Source organism: Peromyscus eremicus, unplaced genomic scaffold, assembly GCF_949786415.1.
Source record: "Peromyscus eremicus unplaced genomic scaffold, PerEre_H2_v1 PerEre#2#unplaced_355, whole genome shotgun sequence".
In the NCBI taxonomy this organism is placed as follows: Eukaryota; Metazoa; Chordata; class Mammalia; order Rodentia; family Cricetidae; genus Peromyscus; species Peromyscus eremicus.
The window spans coordinates 196761-221537 of record NW_026734591.1 but is presented as its reverse complement, the minus strand read 5'-3'; the positions used below and the strand labels follow the sequence as shown (position 1 = coordinate 221537).

Genomic DNA, 24777 nt, shown 5'->3' with positions numbered 1-24777 from the left:
TGTAGATTGCTATGGTATGTGTGGACCTGGTAGCCATATTAGGTCATCCAGTGCACAATATCAGATGAATTTTTGGTCTTTTATTTCATTGATGATTTTTAATTTCTAGGGCACAAATCATCCTCTCTTCCCCACCTTTTGAAATTGTACACTGCTACATGCAGTCGAAGCCCCAAGGTCTTCCTTTGTCAAATTCATGCCCACTGAAAACATCAAGAAGCGACACTCTTGACTCCAGCAGTTCACATGCCTGGTCTTTTTCCTCAGAGTGCAAATGCTCTGGTCACATATGCTCTCATTAGTGGAGCTGACGACAGCTTCCGAATTGACCCTGAATCTGGAGATCTCATAGCCACCAAGAGGCTGGACAGAGAGCACAGGTCCAAGTATTCATTGCTGGTTCGAGCAGATGATGGCCTTCAGTCCTCTGACATGAGGATAAACATCACCATCAGCGATGTGAATGACCACACCCCCAAGTTCTCCAGGCCTGTGTACTCTTGACATCCCAGAAGATACAACCCCTGGTAAGTGACATGCCCTGAGAAGTGTTTTGGAGGAACCACTCTTCTGGTTGTTTTAAGCAATAAATAGTGTTTAACACATGTTTACTTTCAGCTGTGACAGTATATACTTCACATTTTGTGATCTTCTGCATAACATCTTGTGTGTAATTCCCAAGAGAATGATTAATAAGTTAGAGTAGATGAGGTGAGGTAAGTTCATAATTAATAACTACAGACATTTCTGTTTCTGAATGTACCTGTGCCTCAGGTCATCAGCTTTCACAACAGCCAGCTTTATTCTCTTTTTATACTTTAAAAATGAATAAAACTCAAATGAGTGTGTTAAAGACTGTAGTTAGGGGTTCTAGGCCTCATTAGCTGTGTGACCAGGCTACTTAACTCATTTCTCAAGCATCATTTTCTTCTGTAATATGGAGACAATAATTATTAGAATCCACAAAGTGTTAATTTAGAAGATAAATGTGAAGCCGGGTGTGGTGCCCTACACCTGTAATCCTAACACTCAGGAGGTGAGGCAGGGAGACAGCTGGGAATTAGAGGCCAGCCTCGACTACAATGTGTTGCTGTCTTCAAAAATCAAAACTCAGCCAGGCATGGTGGCACATGCCTTTAGCCAGCATTTGGGAGGCAGAGGCAGAGGCAGAGGCAGAGGTAGAGGCAGAGGCAGAGGCAGAGGCAGAGGCAGGAATCAGTCTCTGAGTGTGAGGCTAGCATGTTCTACAGAGAGAGAGAGAGAGAGAGAGAGAGAGAGAGAGAGAGAGAGAGAGAGAGAGAGAGAGAGAGAGAGAGAGAGAGAGAGTACTAGGACAGCGGGGGCTACACAGAAAATTGGATAGAAGTGACTCCCTGGTAATCCCTTTCCCTGACAGTTCCCCCTTCATTTTCTAAGCTGATATGCCCAGTCCTTAATTTCTTAGCACATTTTTTTTCTATATTAATTACAGTAGTGACCACTGGTATCATAGGCTGCCAACTCTAGGACACACACATGATATTGTTTGGAATCCCAGTTCCCCACATTAGCTGTGGGCTCCAATGATTATGCATTGACTTATGGATAAGTGTATTGCTTGGTAGCACTGGGTGGAAACAGTGTCAGAAGTAAGACTACTTCTCTGATAACCCTTGCACTACAGCCTGAGCTTCATGGGGTGCTTGCCATGGTCCTTGGATTGTGGTTTAAGGGGATGGGTGTGTCAGTCTAGAAGTCAGTAGAATACCAAGCTCCTTGTTTTACAGAAGCCATCTATTTAAAATCCTTGACTATAAAAACACTTTCTTGGTCAGTCTTTACTTTTAGACTTACCTCAGTACCCCTTGTTCCACTAACTCTAGACCTGGTTTGTCATTCTGACAGGTTCTCTGGTGGCAGCTCTTTTTTTTTTTTTTAAATTTTTATTTTGCAATACAATTAAGTTCTACATACAGGCACAGATTCCCTTGTTCTCCCCCCTCCCGCCCCCCTCACCTTCCCCCCAGCCTGCCCCCCATTCCAATCTCCTCCAGGGCAAAGCCTTCCCCACAGACTGAGATCAACCTGGTGGACTCAGTCCAGGTAGGTCCAGTCCCCTCCTCCCAGGCCGAGCCAAGCAACCCTGCATAGGCCCCAGGTTTCAAACAGCCGACTCATGCAATGAGCACAGGACCCAGTGCCACTGCCTGGATGCCTCCCAAACAGATCAGGCCAATCAACTGTCTCACCCACTCAGAGGGCCTGATCCAGTTGGTGACCCCTCAGCCATTGGTTCATATTTCATGTGTTTCCGTTTGTTTGGCTATTTGTCTCTGTGCTTTATCCGACCTTGGTCTCAACAATTCTCTCTCATATAAACCCTCCTCATTCTCGCTAATTGGACTCCCAGAGATCCACCTGGGGCCTAGTCATGGATCTCTGCATCCAGATCCCTCAGTAGTTGGATGAGGTTTCTAGCACGACAATTAGGGTGTTTGGCCATCCCATCACCAGAGTAGGTCAGTTCGGACTGTCTCTCGACCATTGCCAGCAGTCTGTTGTGGGGGTATCTTTGTGGATTTCTGTGGGCCTCTCTAGCACTTTGTTTCTTCCTATTCTCATGTGGTCTTCATTTACCATGGTCTCCTATTCCCTGTTCTCCCTCTCTGTTGTTGATCCAGCTGGGATCTCCCACTCACCCAAGCTCTCTTTCCCTCGACCCTCGCCCTTAACTACCCCCACTTATGTCCAGGCTGTTCATGTAGATCTCATTCCATTTCTCTGTCATTGGGCGATCCCTGTGTCTTTCTTGGGGTCCTGTTTTCCAGGTAGCCTGCCTGGTGATGTGAGTAGCAGTCCAGTCATCCTTGTTCCACATCTAGTATCCTGTTATGAGTGAGTACATACCATGTGTGTCTTTCTGAGTCTGGGATACCTCACTCAGGATGATTTTTTCTAGGTCCATCCATTTGTCTGCAAACCTCATGATGTCATTGTTTTTCTCTGCTGAGTAGTATTCCATTGTGTATATGTACCACATTTTGTTTATCCATTCTTCAGTTGAAGGGCATCTAGGTTGTTTCCATGTTCTGGCTATTACAAACAATGCTGATATGAACATAGCTGAACAAGTGCTCTTGTGGTGTGGTTGAGCATTCCTTGGGTATATGCCCAAGAGTGGTATAGCTGGATCTTGGGGGAGATGGATTCCCAATTTTCTAAGAAATCGCCATATTGATTTCCAAAGTGGTTGTACAAGCTTGCATTCCCACCAGCAGTGGAGGAGAGTTCCCCTAGCTCCACATCCTCTCCAGCATAAGGTGTCTTCAGTGTTTTTGATCTTAGCCATTCTGACAGGCGTAAGGTGGTATCTCAGAGTTGTTTTGATTTGCATTTCCCTGATGATTAGGGATGTTGAGCAATTCCTTAAATGTCTTTCAGCCATTTGAGTTTCCTCTGTTGAGAATTCTCTGTTTAGTTCTATAGCCCATTTCTTAATTGGACTGTTGGGCATTTTGATGTCTAATTTCTTGAGTTCCTTATATATTCTGGATATCAGTCCTCTGTCAGATGTGGGATTGGTGAATATCTTTTCCCATTCTGTAGGCTGTCGCTTTGCTTTGTTGACCGTATCCTTTGCCCTACAAAAGCTTCTCAGTTTCAAGAGGTCCCATTGATTGATTGTTTCTCTCAGTGTCTGTGCTACTGGTGTTCTATTTAGAAAGTGGTCTCCTATGCCAATGCGTTCAAGACTACTTCCTACTTTCTCTTCTAGCAGGTTCAGAGTAGCTGGATTTATGTTGAGGTCCTTGATCCACTTGGACTTAAGTTTTGTGCACGGTGATAGATATGGATCTATTTGCAGCCTTCTACATGTTGATATCCAGTTTTGCCAGCACCATTTGTTGAAGATGCTTTCTTTTTTCCATTGTGCACTTTTGGCTTCTTTGTCAAAAATTATTTGTTCATAGGTGTGCGGATTAATGTCAGGGTCTTCATTTCGATTCCATTGGTCCACATGTCGGTTTTTATGCCAGTACCAAGCTGTTTTTATTACTGTAGCTCTATAGTACAGCTTGAAGTCAGGGATCGTGATGCCTCCAGAGGTTGTTTTATTGTACAGGATTCTTTTGGCTATCCTGGGTTTTTTGTTTTTCCATATGAAGTTGAGTATTATTCTTTCCAGGTCTGTGAAGAATTGTGTTGGTATTTTGATGGGGATTGCATTGAATCTGTAGATTGCTTTTGGTAAGATTGCCATTTTTACTATGTTAGTTCTGCCTATCCATGAGCATGGGAGATCTTTCCATTTTCTGACATCTTCTTCAATTTCTTTTTTCAGGGACTTAAAGTTCTTGTCATATAGGTCCTTCACTTGCTTGGTTAGTGTTACCCCAAGGTATTTTATGTCATTTGTGGCTATAGTAAAGGGTGATGTATCTCTGATTTCCTTCTCCGCTTTTTTGTCCATTGTATATAGGAGGGCTACTGATTTTTTTGAGTTGATCTTGTATCCTGCTATGTTGCTGAAGGTGTTTATAAGTTGTATCAGTTCCTTGGTGGAATCTTTGGGGTTGCTCAAGTATACTATCATGTCATCTGCAAATAGGGAAAGCTTGACTTCTTCCTTTCCAGTTTGTATCCCCTTAATCTCCTTATGTTGTCTTATTGCTCTGGCTAGAACTTCAAGTACTATATTGAATAAGTATGGGGAGAGCGGACAGCCTTGCCTCGTTCCTGATTTTAGTGGAATTGCTTTGAGTTTCTCTCCATTTAATTTGATGTTGGCTGTTGGCTTGCTGTAAATTGCCTTTATTATGTTTAGGTATGTTCCCTGTATTCCTGATCGCTCCAAGACCTTTATCATGAAGGGGTGTTGGATTTTGTCAAATGCCTTTTCAGCATCTAGTGAGATGATCATGTGGTTTTTTTCTTTGAGATTGTTTATATGGTGTATCACATTGACAGACTTTCATATGTTGAACCATCCTTGCATCCCTGGAATGAATCCTACTTGATCATGGTGGATAATTGTTTTGATGTGTTCTTGGAGTCTGTTTGCCAGTATTTTATTGAGTATTTTTGCATCAATGTTCATGAGGGAGATCGGTCTGTAGTTCTCTTTCTTTGTTGTATCCTTGTTTGGTTTGGGAATCAGGGTAATTGTAGCCTCATAGAAGGAGTTTGGTAATGTTCCTTCTGTTTCTATTGTATGGAACAATTTAGAGAGTATTGGTATTAACTCTTCTTTGAAGATCTGGTAGAATTCTGCACTGAAACCATCTGGTCCTGGGCTTTTTTTGGTTGGGAGACTTTTAATGACTGTTTCTATTTCGTTAGGGGTTATTGGACTATTTAAATAGTTTATCTGGTCTTGATTTGATTTAGGTATGTGGTAACTATCCAGAAAATTATCCATTTCTTTTAGGTTTTCCAGTTTTGTGGAATAGAGGTTTTTGAAGTATGACCTGATGATTCTCTGGATTTCCTCAATGTCTGTTGTTATGTCCCCCTTTTCATTTCTGATTTTGTTGATTTGGATGCTCTCTCTCTGTCTTTTGGTTAGTTTGGATAAGGGCTTGTCTATCTTGTTGATTTTCTCAAAGAACCAACTCTTTGTTTCATTACTTTTTTGTATTGTTCTCTTTGTTTCTATTTTATTGATTTCAGCTCTCACTTTGATAATTTCCTGGCATCTATTTTTCCTGGGAGACTTTGCTTCTTCCTGTTCTAGAACTTTCAGGTGTGCTGTTAAGTCACTAGTGTGAGATTTCTCCAGCTTATTTATGTGGGTGTTTAGTGCTATGAATTTCCCTCTTAGTACTGCTTTCATAGTGTCCCATAGGTTTGGATATGTGGTGTCTTCATTTTCATTGATCTCTAGGAAGTCTTTAATTTCTTTCTTTATTTCTTCCTTAACCCATTGGTGATTCAGGTGGGTATTGTTCAGTTTCCATGAGATTGTAGGTTTTCTGTAGTTTTTGTTGTTGTTGAAATCCAACTTTAGACCATGGTGGTCTGATAGAACACAGGAGGTTATTCCAATTGTTTTGTATCTGTTTAGATTTGTTTTGTGACCAAGTACGTGGTCGATTTTAGAGAAGGTTCCATGGGGTGCTGAGAAGAAGGTATATTCTTTTTTGTTAGGATGGAATGTTCTGTAGATGTCGATTAAGTCCATTTGAGTCATGACATCAGTTAAGTCCTTTATTTCTCTGTTAAGTTTCGATTTGGGGGATCTGTCCAGTGGTGAAAGTGGGGTGTTGAGGTCTCCCACTATTAATGTGTGGGGTTTTATATGTGATTTAAGCTTTAATAATGTTTCTTTTACATATGTGGGTGCCCTTGTGTTTGGGGCATAAATGTTCAGAATTGAGACTTCATCTTGGTGGATCTTTCCTGTGATGAGTATGTAATGCCCTTCTTGATCTCTTTTGATTGATTTTAGTTTGAAGTCTATTTTGCTGGATATCAGGATGGCTACACCCGCTTGTTTCTTAATACTGTTTGATTGGAAAGTCTTTTCCCAGCCTTTTATTTTTAGGTAGTGTCTATCTTTGAATTTGAGATGTGTTTCTTGTATGCAGCAGAAAGATGGGTCCTGCTTTCGTATCCATTCTGTAAGCCTATGTCTTTTTATAGGTGAATTAAGTCCATTGATATTGAGGGATATTAATGTCCAGTGATTGTTCATTCCTGTTATTTTTTGGTGGTGATGTGTGTGTACTTTTCTTCGTTGGGGTTTACTGCTGTGGCTTTATCTATTGCCTGCGTTTTCGAGGGTGTATCTGACTTCCTTAGGTTGGAATTTTCCTTCTAGTGCTTTCTGTAGGGCTGGGTTTGTGGATAAATATTGTTTAAATCTGGCTTTGTCATGGAATGTCTTGTTCACTCCATCTATGACGATTGAAAGTTTTGCTGGGTATATTAGTCTAGGCTGACATCCATGGTCTCTTAGTGTCTGCATTACATCTGTCCAGGACCTTCTGGCTTTCAAAGTCTCCATTGAGAAATCGGGTGTTATTCTGATAGGTTTGCCTTTATATGTCACTTGGCCTTTTTCCTTTGCTGCTCTTAATATTCTTTCTTTATTCTGTACATTTAATTGTTTAATTGTTATGTGGCAAGGGGACTTTTTTTTGGGGTCTAGTCTGTTTGGTGTTCTATAGGCTTCCTGTATCTTCATAGGCATTTCCTTCTTTAAGTTGGGAAAGTTTTCTTCTATGATCTTGTTGAATATATTTTCTGTGCCCTTGAGTTGGTATTCTTCTCCTTCTTCTACCCCTATTATTCGTAGGTTTGGTCTTTTCATGGTGTCCCAAATTTCTTGGACATTTTGGTTCATGACTTTGTTGACTTTAGTGTTTTCTTTGACTGATGAATCTATTTCTTCTATTGTATCTTCAACGCTAGAGATTCTCTCTTCCATCTCTTGCATTCTGTTGATTATACTTGCATCTGAAGTTCCCAATCGTTTTCTCAGATTTTCTATTTCCAGCATTCCCTCTGTTTGTGTCTTCTTCATTTTTTCTATTTCCCTTTTCAGGTCTTGGACTGTTTCCTTCATTTGTTTCATTGATTTTTCTTGATTTTCTTTCAGTATTTTATTGTTCTCTTCCAGGACTTTTTTGATTTCTTCTAATTTGTTTGCCCTTTCCTCTAGTTGTTTACAGCGTTCTTCACATTTTTTTGTCTTTTCCTCTACACGAGCCTCTAGCTTCTTCATGATGACATTCATAAGGCTATTTTCTTCTGCTTCTTCCAATTTCTGATGTTCAGGTCTAGGTGTTGGAGGAGGGCTAGGGCCTGGTGATGGTGTATTTCTATTCATTTTGTTGTATGTGTTTCTGCCTTGACGTCTGCCCATCTCCTTGTGGTTCGTTCTTGGCCTTATCCGCACACTTGGTTCAGACAGAGCTGACAGATTCAGGAAGTCTCTCTCTCTTGTCCAGATGGGAGCTCTCTTGTCCAAATTGGAAGTCCGGGGCAGGATGGGAGCTCTGTGCTTCAGAAGGGAAGTCCGGGGCAAGATGGGAGCTGGGGGCCGGCCTCTAAGTCTCAGGAAGAGGCTTGGGGCTCAGGCGGATGGGCGTGGGGGCAGGGCGTGGAGACTGCAGGGTCTGCCAGGGGTCTTAGAGAAGGGGATCCTTCCCGGTGGGGCTGTGCTTCAGAAGGGAAGTCCGGGGCAAGATGGGCTGGTGGCAGCTCTTTTAGCCACAGATGACAACTCAGATGTGAATGGAGAAATCACATATGTCGTGGATGAAGACGATGGGGATAGCGTGTTTTTCCTGAACCCAGTTACTGGTGTCTTCAACTTGACTCGAGCCCTGGATTATGAAACGCAGCAATATTACATGCTTACGGTCCGTGCTGAAGATGGTGGGGGACAGTTCCGCACCATCCGAGCCTACTTCAACATCCTTGATGTCAATGACAATCCACCTGTCTTCAGCATGAGCTCCTATAGCACATCCTTAATGGAAAATCAGCCTCTCGGATCCACTGTCCTTGTGTTTAACGTCACTGACGCAGATGATGGTTTGTCATTTCTGTTGTGTCCTTAAAACTTCCACTAAAGTAGAGTGTATATTTTAATGACTCCAATGTTATTATCTTATTAACTGTTTTATTTATTCATATTTATTTATGAATGATATTCTATAACTATGTATCTAAAGGTGGGAATTTGAGTTTTGATTTAACTGTAGAGGATTTAAAAAAATCAAGCAATTTATAGCATAATTTTTCATACCAATCACACTATTAATTATAAGTTAATATCCTTAACAAATTTTATCTTTAGTTTTGCTTTAAGTGTTTTAGAAGCATTTTAGTTCAGTAATCTGGTGGTCAAAGATTCATTCTGAGTTTGTGTTAGATAAAAAAAATCTGTGTGTGTGTGTTGCTCAAACTTTTAAATTTGATTTTTATATTTATTGATTTGCTTTGTGTGTGTCTGGGTATATGGATGCATGTGCCATGGTGTGTGCGTATGTATGTCAGAGGGCAACTTGTAGAAGTAGTTTTCTCCTTCTACTATGTGGGTCCTGAGTGCAGACTCAGGTCATCAGTTTTCATAGGTAGCAGCTTACTCTGCTCGGCCATTTGACTGGCCTGCATGTTACTTAGACTTTGAAAGAGTAAAAATACGCCAGGCGGTGGTGGCACACACCTTTAATCCCAGCACTCGGGAGGCAGAGCCAGGCAGATCTCTGTGAGTTCGAGGCCAGCCTGGGCTACCAAGTGAGTTCCAGGAAAGGCGCAAAACTACACAGAGAAACCCTGTCTCAAAAAACCAAAAAAAAAAAAAAAAAAAAAAAAAAAAAAAAAAAAGAAAGTAAAAATACAAAGCAAAAAGAGAAAAAAATCTTAAAGAAAACATTTTATAGTGAATAACTAAATTATGTGTTATTAAATTAAAAGTCTAATAATATTTTGGCAAGCATTTGTGTTTTCATTGACTGGAAAGGATTGTTTAGTTTATAGTATATAATAAAGTTAAGGATTTTAAAAGAGATTATTTTATTTTAATTTCTGTGTGTGTGTGTATGTCTGTGTCTGTGTGTGTGTGTATGTCTGTGTCTGTGTGTGTGTGTATGTCTGTGTCTGTGTGTGTGTGTATGTCTGTGTGTGTGTGTGTATGTCTGTGTGTGTGTGTGTGTGTGTATGTCTGTGTGTGTGTGTGTGTATGTCTGTGTGTGTGTATGTGTATGTCTGTGTGTGTGTGTGTGTGTATGTCTGTGTCTGTGTGTGTGTGTATGTCTGTGTGTGTGTGTATGTCTGTGTGTGTGTGTGTGTGTGTATGTCTGTGTCTGTGTCTGTGTGTGTCTGTGTCTGTGTGTGTCTGTGTCTGTGTGTGTCTCTGTGTGTGTGTGTCTGTGTGTGTGTCTGTGTGTGTGTGTCTGTGTGTGTGTGTGTCTGTGTGTGTGTCTGTGTGTGTCTGTGTGTGTGTCTGTGTGTGTGTGTGTCTGTGTGTGTGTGTCTGTGTGTGTGTCTGTCTGTGTGTGTGTGTCTGTGTGTGTGTCTGTGTCTGTGTGTGTGTGTGTGTCTGTGTGTGTGTCTGTGTGTGTGTCTGTGTGTGTGTGTGTGTGTGTGTGTCTGTGTGTGTGTGTGTGTGTGTGTCTGTGTGTGTGTGTGTGTGTGTGTCTGTGTCTGTGTCTGCATGTGGATGTTGCACATGTGTGCAAGTGTCTCTGGAGGCCGGAGGCATTGGGTCCCACAGACAATTGTGAGCTGCTGCCCAAGATGGGTGCTAGGATCCGGATTCAAGTCCTTTGCAAAGCTTACATCACTTTCATTGATTCTAACCATTCCAGAACATGAATATGGAGCATTTGCCATGACCTGCACACATTCTTGAGTTAATTTTTCTTGTGGATATGTCCACATATGCATGTGTTTATATGGTTACATGTCTGTATGCGTTCACAAGCATGGAGGACAGAGCTTAGCCTCTGGTGTCATTATGCAGACATGTGCACCTTGTTTTGTGAAACAAAATCTCTCACTGGCTGGAAACTTGGCTTGTCTGTCTGGCTATGGATTCTGGGATTTCAAATGTCTCTGGGTCTCCAGCATGTGAATGACAAGTGTGTACCACCAGGCCTGGCATTTTTATGTTAGTTCTGGGGATCAAACACCGTCTGCATGCTTGCAGGGCAAGTGGTTTACTGCTGGAGTCATAACCGCAGTCCTGGGGTCAGCTTTCTATGCTGAACATTTTTCTGCCTGGTGCCTACGTGGGCTGGGGTCTGTTGAAGCCCCAGCTATCCTCTGGAACAAATTTCATTTACCCTCAAAATTAAATGCAAAGGAATGCGAACAAGATTAAAAGGCACTGGTGTATGAATTTTTCAAAAAGTTTCTGGAATGATTCCTGCATGTGCAGTCACAAATGTTTTTCTTTCTTTCTTTTTAAGGGTGTTTCCCCATTTAATTGTGCTGGTTAAAACTGTAAAAGTTTCAAACCGCTTTTAGCCATTGTTCAGACTGAATACTTTTATCGGAGTCATTTCCTGAACCTTGACTTATAATAGAGGACACAGTTCCCATTCCTTCTGGATTTGGAGGATAAAGATAAGAGTGACTTTGTTTGTAAGCACACCAGCACAGTTACAGTGAACACTTTCCGTATGTCTACAAATGGGACACTCAGTTTAACAGGTTCAACTTGGCTTCCATTCAGAAAGTTCCCAGTCTGGGACATTGCTCTCTTCTACAGAGATGAATGCTCTAGGAGAGGGACTTTGACCTTTTGTGTTGTCTGTGTATGTATTCAGAGTTCAAACTTTAACACTTTGGGTTACAGAATCTTATCAATAAGGCAAATCTTACATTGATGTCAATACTCAAGTCACAGCTTTATTAATCCCAATGTGTCTATGAATATAGTTAGCAAGTATTATGTGGAACAAAAGTTATAGCTTAAACATCATGACAATATGCAGGTTACTGCTGTTGTATCCTTCTGGAAACCATGCCCACTTGAGGCATCGTGGCCGTTACAGGATATTTGAACAGTGACACACTGTCACTTTTTCTGAATGACTGTGTCCGTTTATCTTTGGTGCACAACTGAACAAATGCCCGTTCCATAGTCCAGGTCCCTGATGACCTTGCTAAAAGCGCTCCCTGAAGATGAGTGGTAGCCCTGTCAATACTGTACATCTTTGTCAGGCCACAGGCAAGCAAATATTAGCCCTTCACATACATAGGACAAAATCTATAAATTGTGGCTAAATGTGTACATTCATAATCCAGCTAATTTTATCATTTCAGAATGTGTTGCATTACTTATATGTATTTATATAATGTTCTATAGTTCTTGGGAATAAACCATATAGCAAATGCCAATATCATATGTTCACAATCAAACATGCACACACACTTATCCATATCTATGCACATCTCCCCAAACACAGGCACATGTACACACCTTTAGCAGCTGCAAAACACTCACACCAACCAATCCCAAGAATATTCATGGAACCACATGACTTCCAGCAAGTTGAACTTGAATGGTTGGAAAAACAGCCCATATTTAGTGTAGTTATCTGCTGGATTGTAAAAGCCCCTAAATAAAAATGTTAACGTATTACTCAAAATTAAGTATGTATTTATCATCTTACTGTTCAGACACTTATCGCAAAGAGCAGGGGAATGATGAGATCTTTGATGTTTTCCAGACAGGGCCAGTGTTGAGAGGTTCTGAGTCCCTTTGGGGCCATGTGCTTTGCCAAGGTTGTTGTATTTTAAAAACGGTGGGAAGGAGTCACACCATACAACAAGGCCCCCATGAGAGGTTTATTGAGGGGAGGGGAGAGAAGAGCAGAGAAGGGGCCAGAGACTGGTCTCTGGGGATGAGAGTGAAGGAAGAGAAAGAGATGGGAAGTGGGCAAGACGTGCCTTTTATAAGGGAAAGTAGTGAATGCACACTGGAGTGCTCTTAGTGGCTGCAGCTGAGGAACTATTCTATTAGGACCCTAAGGGCAAGCCAGTACAGATGCCTAAATGCTAACAAAGGTTACCTGATGAATTAGACTCTTTGAAGAGAAACATCCCTTCTTAAAGTGCAGCTCTCTATTTTCCACTATCCAGTTCTGATTCCAGTTCTGAGATAAGACCTATTTCTCGCCTCACACTATTTAGTGTAATAACAGTTACTTTTTGTTTCAAAGATCATAGTTATATGTGGTTTATTTTAAATGGCAATCCTTAATTTATTTGTGATTATAAAGTAAATATAAATGTTTTTATTCTTAGTGATAGTTAAAGGTTCACACTTATTAGTTCCATAGCTGATCCTTCCTGTCATCCTTTCCCTTCGTGAAAGGGCCCTTTCTGCTCTCTGTGGGGCCATGAGCCTGTGGCTTGCTCTTTCTTCTCCACAGTTTAACACTTACTTGAATGAACACCCATGACGAACAAGGATTCTCAGATCTTTGCTGTACTACCAGTCTGACTGAGTTGTGCGGCTTCCATGGGTCACCACTGAAGTTGTGTAGAATGTTATTATTGTTCCTAATTTCCATTGATCTTGACTGTGAACCATTTTGTATGTCTGCACCGAACTAAGTTTTTCATGGAGGTTCTTTGGTATTGCTTTGACTTCTGTGTTTTGGTGACTGTGAATCTCAAGAAGAACAAGGATTCCACATTTGCTTCTGACCTTTGTGTTAGGAGACTCAGAAAATGTACTTATAAAACTACACTTTATATAAAAAGCACCCCTGACATATTCAATCACACTTTATAGCAGAGTAGGTGGAACCTTTCTCAACCTGGGCAGATTTAAGACATGGTGAAGCTTTTAGCTGACCTTGTCTGCTCTGGATTTTCCATCCTTTCTTCCCTGCAGGTGGATAGATATGTGGCCTCTGAACTGTTTGTATTTTTTCCTGGTGTTCAGGCTCCTAAGCTTATAACCTCTGCTCCATTCTTCTGGGAAGAGTCTGCTGTAAACTGCACAGATGAATGACCACATGGCATAGTCTGTGTCTCCAGAGATCTGTGCATCAAAGCTCACGCAAGAAATTCTAGATCAGTCCCTCTGTGCCCAGATTTGCCTTCTAAATATATTTCCTTATTTTTGGCATGTGAGGAAAGATGCTAGAGAGAGATCTTCAGGTCATAGAGACAGAGTAACAGGACCACATTGGAGGAGGAAATTCCATGACTTGGGTAATGTGCCTGAAAGGGAACACGAGATTGAAAAGAAGTGAAAAGCAAATGTACTCAAGTGTTGGCAGATCGCTGAGGAATAGCTTTCACAACAAGTTAGTAAACTATTCTGGGAGGCTCTTGGCAAAGAGTAAACATTGTTCCCGGTAGGTAGGACTCAGAACGTTAAAACAGTTGAATTTCCTTCAGATGAGATGGGAGAGCCCAGGTGGCATTGTGAGCTAGTTGGGACAATACTCTCTGAGGCAGAAAAATCCAGCCTGTCTTGGTTTTTGTTGCTTATGTAGAGTCTACCCTTCAATAACTTATTAAAACATGATGGCAGATATGCTTTCCTCAGTATCTTTGCTATAATTATTTCTGTAACTTTTAAAAGTGAGTATATAGTTTTTAAGTTAAAAAGTTTTATATATATATGTGTGTGTGTGTGTGTGTGTGTGTGTGTGTGTGTGTGTGTGTGTGTAATCTAAGCATGTGCCAGGGACAGCATGAACCTTTCTGCCTGAAGACTTTCATGTATAACTTTATTGCTAACAGTTCCTTTAAGGGATACTTTTTCAAACGTTTGAATGTACATAAACCTTGAGAGGGGCTATTTCCTTAAAGGATGTTGCTTGGCCAGATGCTTAATAGGAATTAAAAAGTATTTATTAGTTCTGACAAGAAATGTAAAAGGAGACTTTAAGCATCCATGACTAATGTCCAACATCAGAACATTTTATTACCCTTCTCTGAAAACTGGTGTCAGCCTCAATAAATTACTGAAGTTATAAATGTTTAGCTAATAAGAGAGTGACATTTGTAGTGTTGGGCCCCAGGGAGTTATGTGATAGAAACCAAGAAAAGTTTAGAAAAATATCTGCTCTCTGGAATGTTTTCTTCCTCTTCACTTTGGTAATTTAACATTTCAACATTGCTCTAAGTAACACACCCTGTATAGATCATTTATACACCAGATTGTAAATGCCTTTCAGATCAAAAGCTCAATGGAGAAGAGTCATGTGTGCAGCAGTATTTACTAAGGGTATTTAGCTATAGGTAAATCATTCACAATCACTTTGAGTGATTCATGTGGAATCACTCAGGAAGTCATTATAGTAGGTAATGCGTCAGAAATGCTCTAGTACGTGTCAGACCATTTGATGTGGCTTGGACTACAACCATCACCTGTTTAATAAGCTTAACTTTTCCTCTATCACTTCTAGGTGTCAACTCTGAGCTGTCCTACAGCATTGCTTCAAGTGACAGCCTTGGGCAGTTTGCAGTGGATAAGCATGGGGTCCTCAAAACCCTCAAGACTTTGGACCGTGAAAGCCAGTCCTTCTATAACCTGGTCATTCAGGTCCATGACTCCCCCCAGCCTCCTGCCTCCAGGTTCACAAGCACAGCCCAAGTCTCCATCATCTTGTTAGATGTCAATGATAATCCACCCACGTTTCTTTCCCCCAAGTTGATGTATGTTCCAGAAAACACACCTATTGATACTGTTGTCTTCAAGGCTCAAGCAACAGACCCAGACAGTGGCCCCAACAGCTACATTGAGTACACTCTACTGAACCCTTTGGCAAACAAGTTCAGCATTGGGACCATCGATGGTGAGGTGCATCTCATTGGAGAGCTGGACAGAGAGGAAGTTTCCAATTACAGCCTGACAGTGGTGGCCACAGACAAAGGACAACCACCCCTGTCCTCCTCTACAGAGGTTGTGGTTATGGTCCTGGACATCAATGATAACAACCCAGTTTTTGCTCAGGCTGTATACAGAGTGCAGATTAAGGAGAACACCCTCACCGGCACAGATATAATCCAAGTGTCAGCAACAGACAGTGATGAAGGCACCAATGGGCAGGTTCGCTATGGCATCCTGGCTGGAAACACACAGCAGGAGTTCAGGATGGACTCCGTGACGGGCACCCTCACAGTGGCTAAGTCTTTGGATCGGGAGACAACCCCTGCTTACATTCTAACTCTTCAGGCAGTAGCCCCAGAACGGATGTTTGCACTGTCACCATCACTTTACTTGACATGAAGGATTTCGTCCCTGTATTTGAGCTGTCTCCGTATTCTGTGAATGTCCCTGAAAATTTAGGGACCCTGCCCAGAACCATTCTTCAGGTCAGTATGTTTAAACACAACAGGGCTTATCCTGCCCTAAGACATCAAACCAAAAGACTTCTTGAACTATGTTCAAGACCCCTTCCTCCCTCTCACTGCCAGGGGGAGATAGATGCAGATATAGAAAACCTTGAAAATCAATGCTTACGAACATTGTCCCTGAGATTTATTAATTTCCTTTGTGTATACCTACTTTGTACCCATTTGTTCATTTGAGGAGGATTTTTCAATTTTGTTTTATGATGAGAATAATATTTATACATAAAATGATATCAAAATTTGGAAAAGTTCATTAAAAATATTGTTTTACCTTCCTTCTTTACAAAAAAGAATAACCATACTGTACATTTATGGGAAGCCTTCCTCGAACCCTATATGTTGGCTTTATGCAAATATGTGTAATAATACATTACTATTATTTACTACTTTAATTACAAAATCTTTAGATTTAATTTTACTTTATGTGTGTGAGTGTTTAGCCCTCAGGCATGTATTTGCGTGTTACGTGTATGCCACATGTATGCCTAGTGCTCAAGGAGGTCAGAAGAGGGTATCAGATCCCCTAGTACTGGAGTTACTGATGGTTGTGAGCCACCACGTGGGTGCTGGGAACTGAACCTGGACCCTTTGCAAGAGCAGCAAAAGCTCTCTCGGCCACTGAGCTGTCTCTCGAGCCCTCAATTTAGAAATTTGAAACTACAGCCTTGTAGCACTGTCTCACTCCCCACGCCCTTCCTGCTGTCTTGTGATGACTCATTTGTCTCACGTTAGGTGGCACTTTACAACCATGTGACTATTCGCCCCTGTAGGTGGTGGCAAGAGATGATGATCAAGGCCGAATAGCCAGCTCTCCTATGTTCTGCTTGGTGGAAACGAAGACGATGCTTTTGCCCTCACGGCCAGTGGGGAGCTTCAGGTGACCCAGAGTCTGGACCAAGAAACAAGGGATCACTTCGTCCTGGTTGTCACAGCTGCTGATGCAGGTGCGTCCTGACTAGTTTGCTCCATTGTGAGTCAGATCCTCAGGAGCATGAATGTAGTTTAATTTGTAACTGGATCACGTTTATTGAAATTTGCTAATGCTTGGAATAGTTCCTAAATACATTGAGTATAGCTAGTGAGATTTCAGTGTAAAATGGCAAGAGATTTCCCATCTCACCACTGAGGGGCAGCTTCTGTTCAGAAAAATTTCCTTGCTGTGAAAGCTACCTGAGCACATATGGGTGTGACCTTCTACTCCTACACACTGAGTAAGGAGGAATTTGAAGCATCTAGATAGTTCTAGAAGATTCTGGAGATGAAAAAGGTCCAGATTTCTATTTCGCTCTTATAGTTTTCTAAATATCGTCATTATTAAGTGTATTTGCTGATCCCCAGAGTGTCCATGATAGTCTGCCTTGATAAACTCCCACAGAAATACACCTAATAAAAACCAGTGTTCTCTAGCCTTTAGTTTTTGAAAATAGCAATGACATAAATTGTTTGGCATGTAGCAACAGAATGCCCAAGTTTTACAGATGGTATTGTCTACACTGCCTTGTTTTGCTTCGTAGACAGTTCACACACACAGAACACTTGAAATTAAAATGAAAATAACTAAACTTTCTAAAGAATCTGTATACCTTGATGGATGGAGTTAGAATTGCTTAAGTATTTATTAAGCAAATGTCTGACTAAACATTTGAGTTTTCCAAAGATAATGAATTAATTATGGTATGATTGCCTTGTATACAATTTTTTTTCCTGAAAATGACTGCCTTATATCCAATGTTTTAATTATGTTGATTCATTTAAGAAAAAATATTGGTTGAAATGTTCAAGGCAGGTTTGCTGTGACCTCGGATAACTGAAATGATATATGTATATAGCCACATGTGCATATATTAGCGTATGAATGTATGTATATGTTTTTCAGGTGCTATAGACACACAAGTATCATTATGGAATATTGAAAGATTTTGAATGGGCTCTTTTACTGTGAAATTTTTTATATTAATACAGCATGCTGAAATTCTTGTTGAATATGCTCAGTTCCATGCAATCAGCATACTGTTTAAAAGCCCCACTCAAAAGCCAGTGGAGGACTTTGGGATTACAGTTAATGATATATTCCAAGGATAGTGCCACTCATTTTTAATTCAATGCTACCTTCCCTTTTCTTGCTCCGACCTTCACTTCCAACCTCTTGGGGGAAAAAAGTATTATCCCTTCTATTTTTGGTGTGTATGAATTACCTTGTTACATTGTATCAAGGCTTCAAAACCCCAAGGAGTGAGGAACAGAATTCGGTGTGTCAGCCACATACTTAATCCAAATTAATCTGAGACCTGTTTGTCAAGTCCGTGTTCTGTATTCTTTACAGCCCTAAGACTCTAGGTGTGAGCATCCTCCCGTAAAACCAACAGAAACTGGCTGTGCAAATCAGCCAAGGTCCCTGGAGAAGAGGGACTGAACTCCGTGGAAACTGGTAGGGAGCTTAATTTTTGATCCTTTTATATGCATCCTTATAGAATACCAGTTTCTTGTATGACTCAGTTTATCCAAATAGCTAAAGCTTAACAAAGTTGGCAAAAACAAAGAGGCCAGATATCTGGGGTTTTTTTTATAATTTTTTTTTTTGGTTTTTTGAGACAGGGTTTCTCTGTGTAGCTTTGCACCTTTCCTGGAACTCACTTGGTAGTCCAGGCTGGCCTCGAACTCACAGAGATCTGCCTGGCTCTGCCTCCCGAGTGCTGGGATTAAAGGCATGCGCCACCACCACCCGGCTTAGATATCTGTTTTTAAGCCAGTTTCTGTTAGCCTGAATAGACTTTATGTAAGGAGAGATATTCTGTATGCTCTTGCCAAATTGCTTAGGCCATTGTCTTGCTATATCATAACATAGGGATATCTCAATTTTTGATGCTCATGGCTGTGGACCTCAGAGTTTTAACATATTAATCAATGGAGTTCTGATAAGCTGTTAATGTAGCTCTGGTAAAGCATTGACTACTATTATATTCACAAGCTCAAATTCTAAACTTCCTTTAGTTGTTTTCTAAGTATAGACTAAAAGGTGCGTCTCATCATGCTTAAAGCATCTCTGTCCAATAAACATATATATTGGACAGAGCCAACAGCGAACAGCCCTCTGGATAGAGGAAAATGTGTTAATGCTTTTAACTCAAATCAGTTTTTGGGTCCCAAAGCTTTTACTATGATTCAAAGGCATGGGTTTACTGCTTTTTACTACAATGTGGATTTCTGTACAGATTAAAAACAGTGGTGATGCTAATACATCCAAAACCTGTATTTCTTTGTGTAAACTTTAAATTTATGTGAGCTCCAGGGAGTCAGGACTTGAAGTCACTTGCCATAGGTCAAATGGACTCCAGATAAGCACTCCTGTGAATCAGCAGCCCAAGATTCCCACCTGCTACTTATTCCTGAGGGGGAAGTCCTAAATGTAAGATTTTTCTTTAAGTTTTAAACTTTAACTTCTGTCCCTTGTCTGTATCTGTCCCAGCAGATTTCTACTCAGCTAACAGATATCATCCATGAATGAGCCACAAACTACAAAACTCCAAACAGCCATGAGCCCTGGACTTTCTGAAAGCTGGTATAAGCCAGTTCAGGCAATGGAATTTCTCCCTGTTGTTTAGGTGGGAGCCCAATTGGCGTCCACTACATATACCCAAAAAGGTTGGGATGTTGGGGATCTCCAGCTCGGGAGAGGGGGCATTCCACTGTAGCTGGAGAACTTTTCTCCAGCTCCCGCCACCAAGTCCCGCTAGTCCCAGAGCCCACTTATAAAATAAACACACAAACTCTTACATTATTTAAACTGCTTGGCCATTAGCATAGGCCTGTCATTGTCTAGCTCTTACTCTTATATTTAGCCCATTTCTATTAATCTTTACTTTGCCTCATGGCTCATGGCTTACTGGTACCTTACATCTTCCTTGTCCTGGCAGCGGCTCCAGCCAGTCTCTCTCCTCCCTTCCTGTTCCCTCAATTCTCTTCTCTGTTAGTCCCACCTATACTTCCTGTCTGGCTATTGGCCAATCAGAGTTTATTTACGTATAGCGATATCCACAGCACTTCCCCTTTTCTTCTTTTTTTTTTAAAAAGGTTTTAACTTTAACATAGTAAAATTACATATAACAAAACAATTATCAAGCAAGAATTACAGTTACAATATTAAAGAAGAGATCCTATCTATCTTATATTTGTGAGTTTAAGGTTTTATATCTAACTTATCTTTTATTATAACTAAGGAAAATTGTAAGTACCTAGTCTTTAACCACATCAAAGACCTCAGAAGGATATAATACTGCCTGAGAAATGGGAGAAGGATGGAAGCAACTTTTGGGAGTCTTGCAGGGTAGACAGAGACAGCTGAGCCTGGACAGTCATCCAAAGTTTTCTTGTAAAGTTGGGGCATCTGTCTTCAGCCCACAGGCCTAGAGTCTCTTATTCACTTTTTTCTGTGTCTTGTAGAATGTCTGGCTGTTTTCTCTGCAAAGCAGGAACCTGAAGGACCATTTTGTCAAGCAAAGTTCAGTGGTCACCTTTCTATGGGTCCTGCATGTCCAGTTGATCAAGCAGTCCAGGCAAGAACAGTTTCTTGCCCAAATGGCCATTTTTGTCAAGGTAAAGATAAATTCCATATAGAGTGTCTTCGATGCCCATCCTCCTCTCTGAAGTAAATCGGTGCTGTCAGGAGCAGACATGTCTCACTGTCCAAAAAGTCTAAATTTTTAAAACATTTTAAATGCCATATTCTGTAGGTCTTTGAAGTGTTTGAAGACTACCTATCTATCTGCAATATATCTATGTATACCTAGAAGACTTAACTAACATGGCTACAAATATTATCATAGATGACTAACTATTAATCTATTTTTTAATTATCCATTACAATTTTAAATGAGTTACATAAACATAATACCTCAAACAAGAATATAAATATATATACAGTATAACAAAATTAAGTTTAAATTTGTATCAATAAATTAAAATCTGTAGCAATGTAAAACATTTTAAACAAGTTGTTACTCTTTAAAAGTAGGTTCATTAATCTACCCTTTCATCCTATCATATCTAAACTATCCCCCCTTTTTTTTTAGAAAGAGATTGTATTTATAATCAACCTGCTTTAAATAAAAATATTGGTTTTTCTCTGTCCCACACCAGAGGGCTCTTCTGATTTGGGACACAAGAATCTCTTAACCATTTTTTTTTTGAGCAATATGTCTGGGTTTAGAGGGGGAGTGAGCCAATTCCATCTCTAAAGCCAGCTTGGTATATTTGGGAATTTGGGCGTAGCTTCTCTTACTACTTCCTGCTGGAGGGGGGCGCTGTATCTTATGGGGACACAAAGAAAATTTTAGGATCATGGAGTAGTCCGTGAGGCTGTATCGTCTGAGCCAGTTGCCTTGAAACCATTCTGAATGTTGAATCATCTGGGCCATGGTGTCACTGGAGACCTTTCAGGGGGTCTGGGCTGGTCAAACCTAATGCATCTTAATCTGGAACTAATCCATAGTCTCTGGCTTTCTGTGGAAACAAAAGCAGAGACTCTTCCAAAGCAACATATCCTTATATCCAAATTTTGAAGTCAAGGTACCTTTAAAATTTACATTTTGGCATAACTCAACAGCTTTTACAATCAAATGTTTTTCTTCAGTTACGAATATCAAAGACAACATAATCCAGATTCTCTGTGTGATAGCCATTCTTTACATCATTCTTTACATGGCTTATTACCTTTAACGTTTTCTTAAAGACTTATTTTTAAAAACTATCTATTTGTTTATATAACTGTATATATTTCTTTTTTCTCTCTTTTAAGCCTACGTACATTTTACACACATTGTGAACTATTCCATCTGAATCAGTCTTATTGTGAACCTATTGATTTAAATAAACTGCAGCCTTCTAAGACTGAAAGGGTGCTGTGGCTGTTGGCTCCGCCCACTTCAGTTTCCCAACATGGTGGTGGTCCGTTTTCTGCCAGCTTTGGGAGCTGTAACTCTCAGAAATAGTGGGTCTACGCTTTTTATCAAAGTAGCGTGTAGCCCAGAAACCTCTTTTTTTTTTAATATATACTAGTAAAGACTAAATCTACCATACAGCGTAATGTGCTGCTGGCACACGTCTCAGTCCCGCCATACTGCAGGTCAAGTGCACACGCCCGGAACCCGCCAGTAGTTCAAACCCGCATTTTGCGGCATCTAGCCGCCCATATGAGACATGAAGCAGGAACCTGGTTTTGGCTCTGTTTAGAATTGGTTATTAAATATTCTCAGGTTTAAGGTGGAAACTCGAGCCGTTGGGCGCCATTTGTAGCTGGAGAACTTTTCTCCAGCTCCCGCCACCAAGTCCCGCTAGTCCCAGAGCCCACTTATAAAATAAACACACAAACTCTTACATTATTTAAACTGCTTGGCCATTAGCGTAGGCCTGTCATTGTCTAGCTCTTACTCTTATATTTAGCCCATTTCTATTAATCTTTACTTTGCCTCATGGCTCATGGCTTACTGGTACCTTACATCTTCCTTGTCCTGGCAGCGGCTCCAGCCAGTCTCTCTCCTCCCTTCCTGTTCCCTCAATTCTCTTCTCTGTTAGTCCCACCTATACTTCCTGTCTGGCTATTGGCCAATCAGCGATATCCACAGCATTCCACACTCATGTCTCACTCCTCCCATTCCAGACCCCACCCCCTCAGAAGACCAGCCAAGTGTCAGCCCTGGGGCTGCTCAAGACCATGCCTACAGGCTACTTAAGACCTGGTCACCATATCTGCTATGTGCTCTCATGCTCTCTCTCCTGCCTTCCCAAGAGCCACCCAGAAGGTGCTTTGTTATGCTCAGATTAAGCCTGGATTTATTAATTTGGCCTGATTCAACTTATTACATCAGCGGTGGGAGATATTCAGTAACCAGGGATCCAAAATTTACCATGTAACAGGCATCATCTGTGAATCAGCTGCAGACTACAAAACTCCAAAAAGCCATGAGCCCTGGACTTTCTGAAAACTGGTATAAACCAGTTCAGCCAATGTGATTGCTCCCTGTCTCTTCAACTGGGTCAACAAACCAGATGCTTCTGATGAATGCCCCCAAACTGCTTGAATCCCCCACCCTTGGCTTTTGGCTAGCATTCCAGCCTTCATGGGCCCTGAAAACCTTCTAATCTCTGCTGAGAAGCAGTTACAGAAGAGGGTACATTCCCCCCTATCCTCAACAAAAGGCTGGAATTTTAGGTCAAAAGGCACTAGGACTCCACTGGAAGGGACCACGCTTGGATACATCATTCCCAGGTCAAGCAAGTCACAGGAGGTGATGACCCAGCTGCAGAAAAGCTGGCTTGTCACCAAGACCTGAGAAGATCCACTGAAGATAAGACTGACATGGGTTGTAGACCACTAATGTCTTGTCTGACTATGTTCTCCCTGCTCTTTCATGGGATATATGTCTAGATTCCCCCTTTAAGAGCAAATGCAAACTTAACTACAAATGTCTCCCAGCTCCCAGCCACCCCTTCATTAGGTAGACATTCTTTCCTTCACCTCTCAGTTGAAACTGTTTGGTTTGCAGATGATGGATTACATCCCTGCTTAGCTATCTGGCATATGCATCAAGGCCCCAAATTTTGTTTCTTGGTATTCCATTCCCCGGGATGTTTGTACATGACCGTCTGGCAGGGAGGGAGCACTTGTACTCACAAATCAGTCCTCTCCTTATACCCCTTCTAGTAAGCTTAGGGTTGGGAACAGTGGGAGCTGTTTGGGGGAACAGGCATAGCAGTAGCTGGTGTCGGATACAAAAACTTAGGACATCAAACAACCCAGGATTATTTGCATTAGAAAAGTCTATTGCAAAATTAGAAGAGCAGGTCGACTCATTGGCTGAGGTAGTCTTACAACATGGGAGGGCACTTGATCTGCTTTATATAAAACAAGGAGGTTACTGCATGGCCTTGGGGAAACTTGCTGCTTCTATGCAACCACTCTGGAATCATCAAGGATAGTTTGGCCGAACTTTGGAAAAGCCTCAGAGAAGGAAAAGGCCCTCCAAGGAGGGAATAAATGGCTCCAATTTTCTTTCTTGGCTTTTTCCTGGCTAGTAACTCAGCTGTCGGCCATTGTAGGGTGCTTAGCTGTGCTGCCCCTGCTGATTACATTTGGCCCCCTGCATCATTAATGCCTTAATCTGGCAGGCCTTGTCCTCCTCCCTGATTCCCTCTGCCTTGCTAAAAACTGCTAGATGACATTCCAAAAGCTAGCCCCCCAAGGTCTAGTCCCTTATGTGGCCACTCCCTCCTCCTAAGGCTGACTACCAAGGTCCAGCTATCAAAGTATTGAAATCCAGCAATCAAAAGCCCCCTTTGGCTCACCTAATTAACATGCCCAGTTAAAATTAAAGACCTCATCCTAACATGAGGTTCCCCCTTTATCTTTATAAACTGCCTCCCTATTTGACAATGATAGCCGCTGAGCCTTAGAAGGGGTGACTGTAGATGTCTACCAATGGCTAAAAATTAGACCATTGTAATGGTTACTTGTGGGGCGTTTACCCAACCACCCCCACAGTTCCCCAGAGTTTTCTTGAGTGCGAGCAGCAGGAAATATTAGATAGAAGGATTTATTGCGGAGAATATCGCGGAGATAAGCAGATAGAAAATAAAGGATAGCCTCGAGAGGGCCTGGAACCTATTCCAATGGGCCCCGACTGTCTCTGCCCCAGGGTTTTTATAGAGACGCCAAGGGGTGGAGCAAAAGACCTCCTCCCCCAGCACAGCCAAGTGCAGACCATCTCAGACACCTGCACTCAGGCCCGTGGTCTAATCATCCTCTATGTGGACCTGCTGGGTAAAGCCACGAGGAACCCGAGAACGGGCTCCCACAGGTCCCCCTTTCTTAATATATATAAAAAAACCTACTAATGGCTTACAGCAATCTCAATAGCTGTTACACCTCCCAATATGGGAGTAGAGGATGATAAAGATGGCATTTCT

At 41.4% G+C, this 24777-nt stretch overlaps 1 protein-coding gene across 1 annotated transcript in view; it reads left to right on the top strand.

Annotated features, from left to right (window-relative positions):
* LOC131901785 (protocadherin Fat 4-like) overlaps nt 1-16771 on the top strand; it is an 85954-nt gene extending 69183 nt beyond the window's left edge. Inside the window, 7 exon segments of the mRNA XM_059252862.1 lie at nt 268-500; nt 502-527; nt 8170-8520; nt 14868-15632; nt 15635-15777; nt 16587-16611; nt 16614-16771. Of these exon segments, the coding sequence (XP_059108845.1) occupies nt 268-500; nt 502-527; nt 8170-8520; nt 14868-15632; nt 15635-15777; nt 16587-16611; nt 16614-16771 (1701 nt within the window).
* The last annotated feature ends 8006 nt before the right edge of the window (nt 16772-24777 follow it).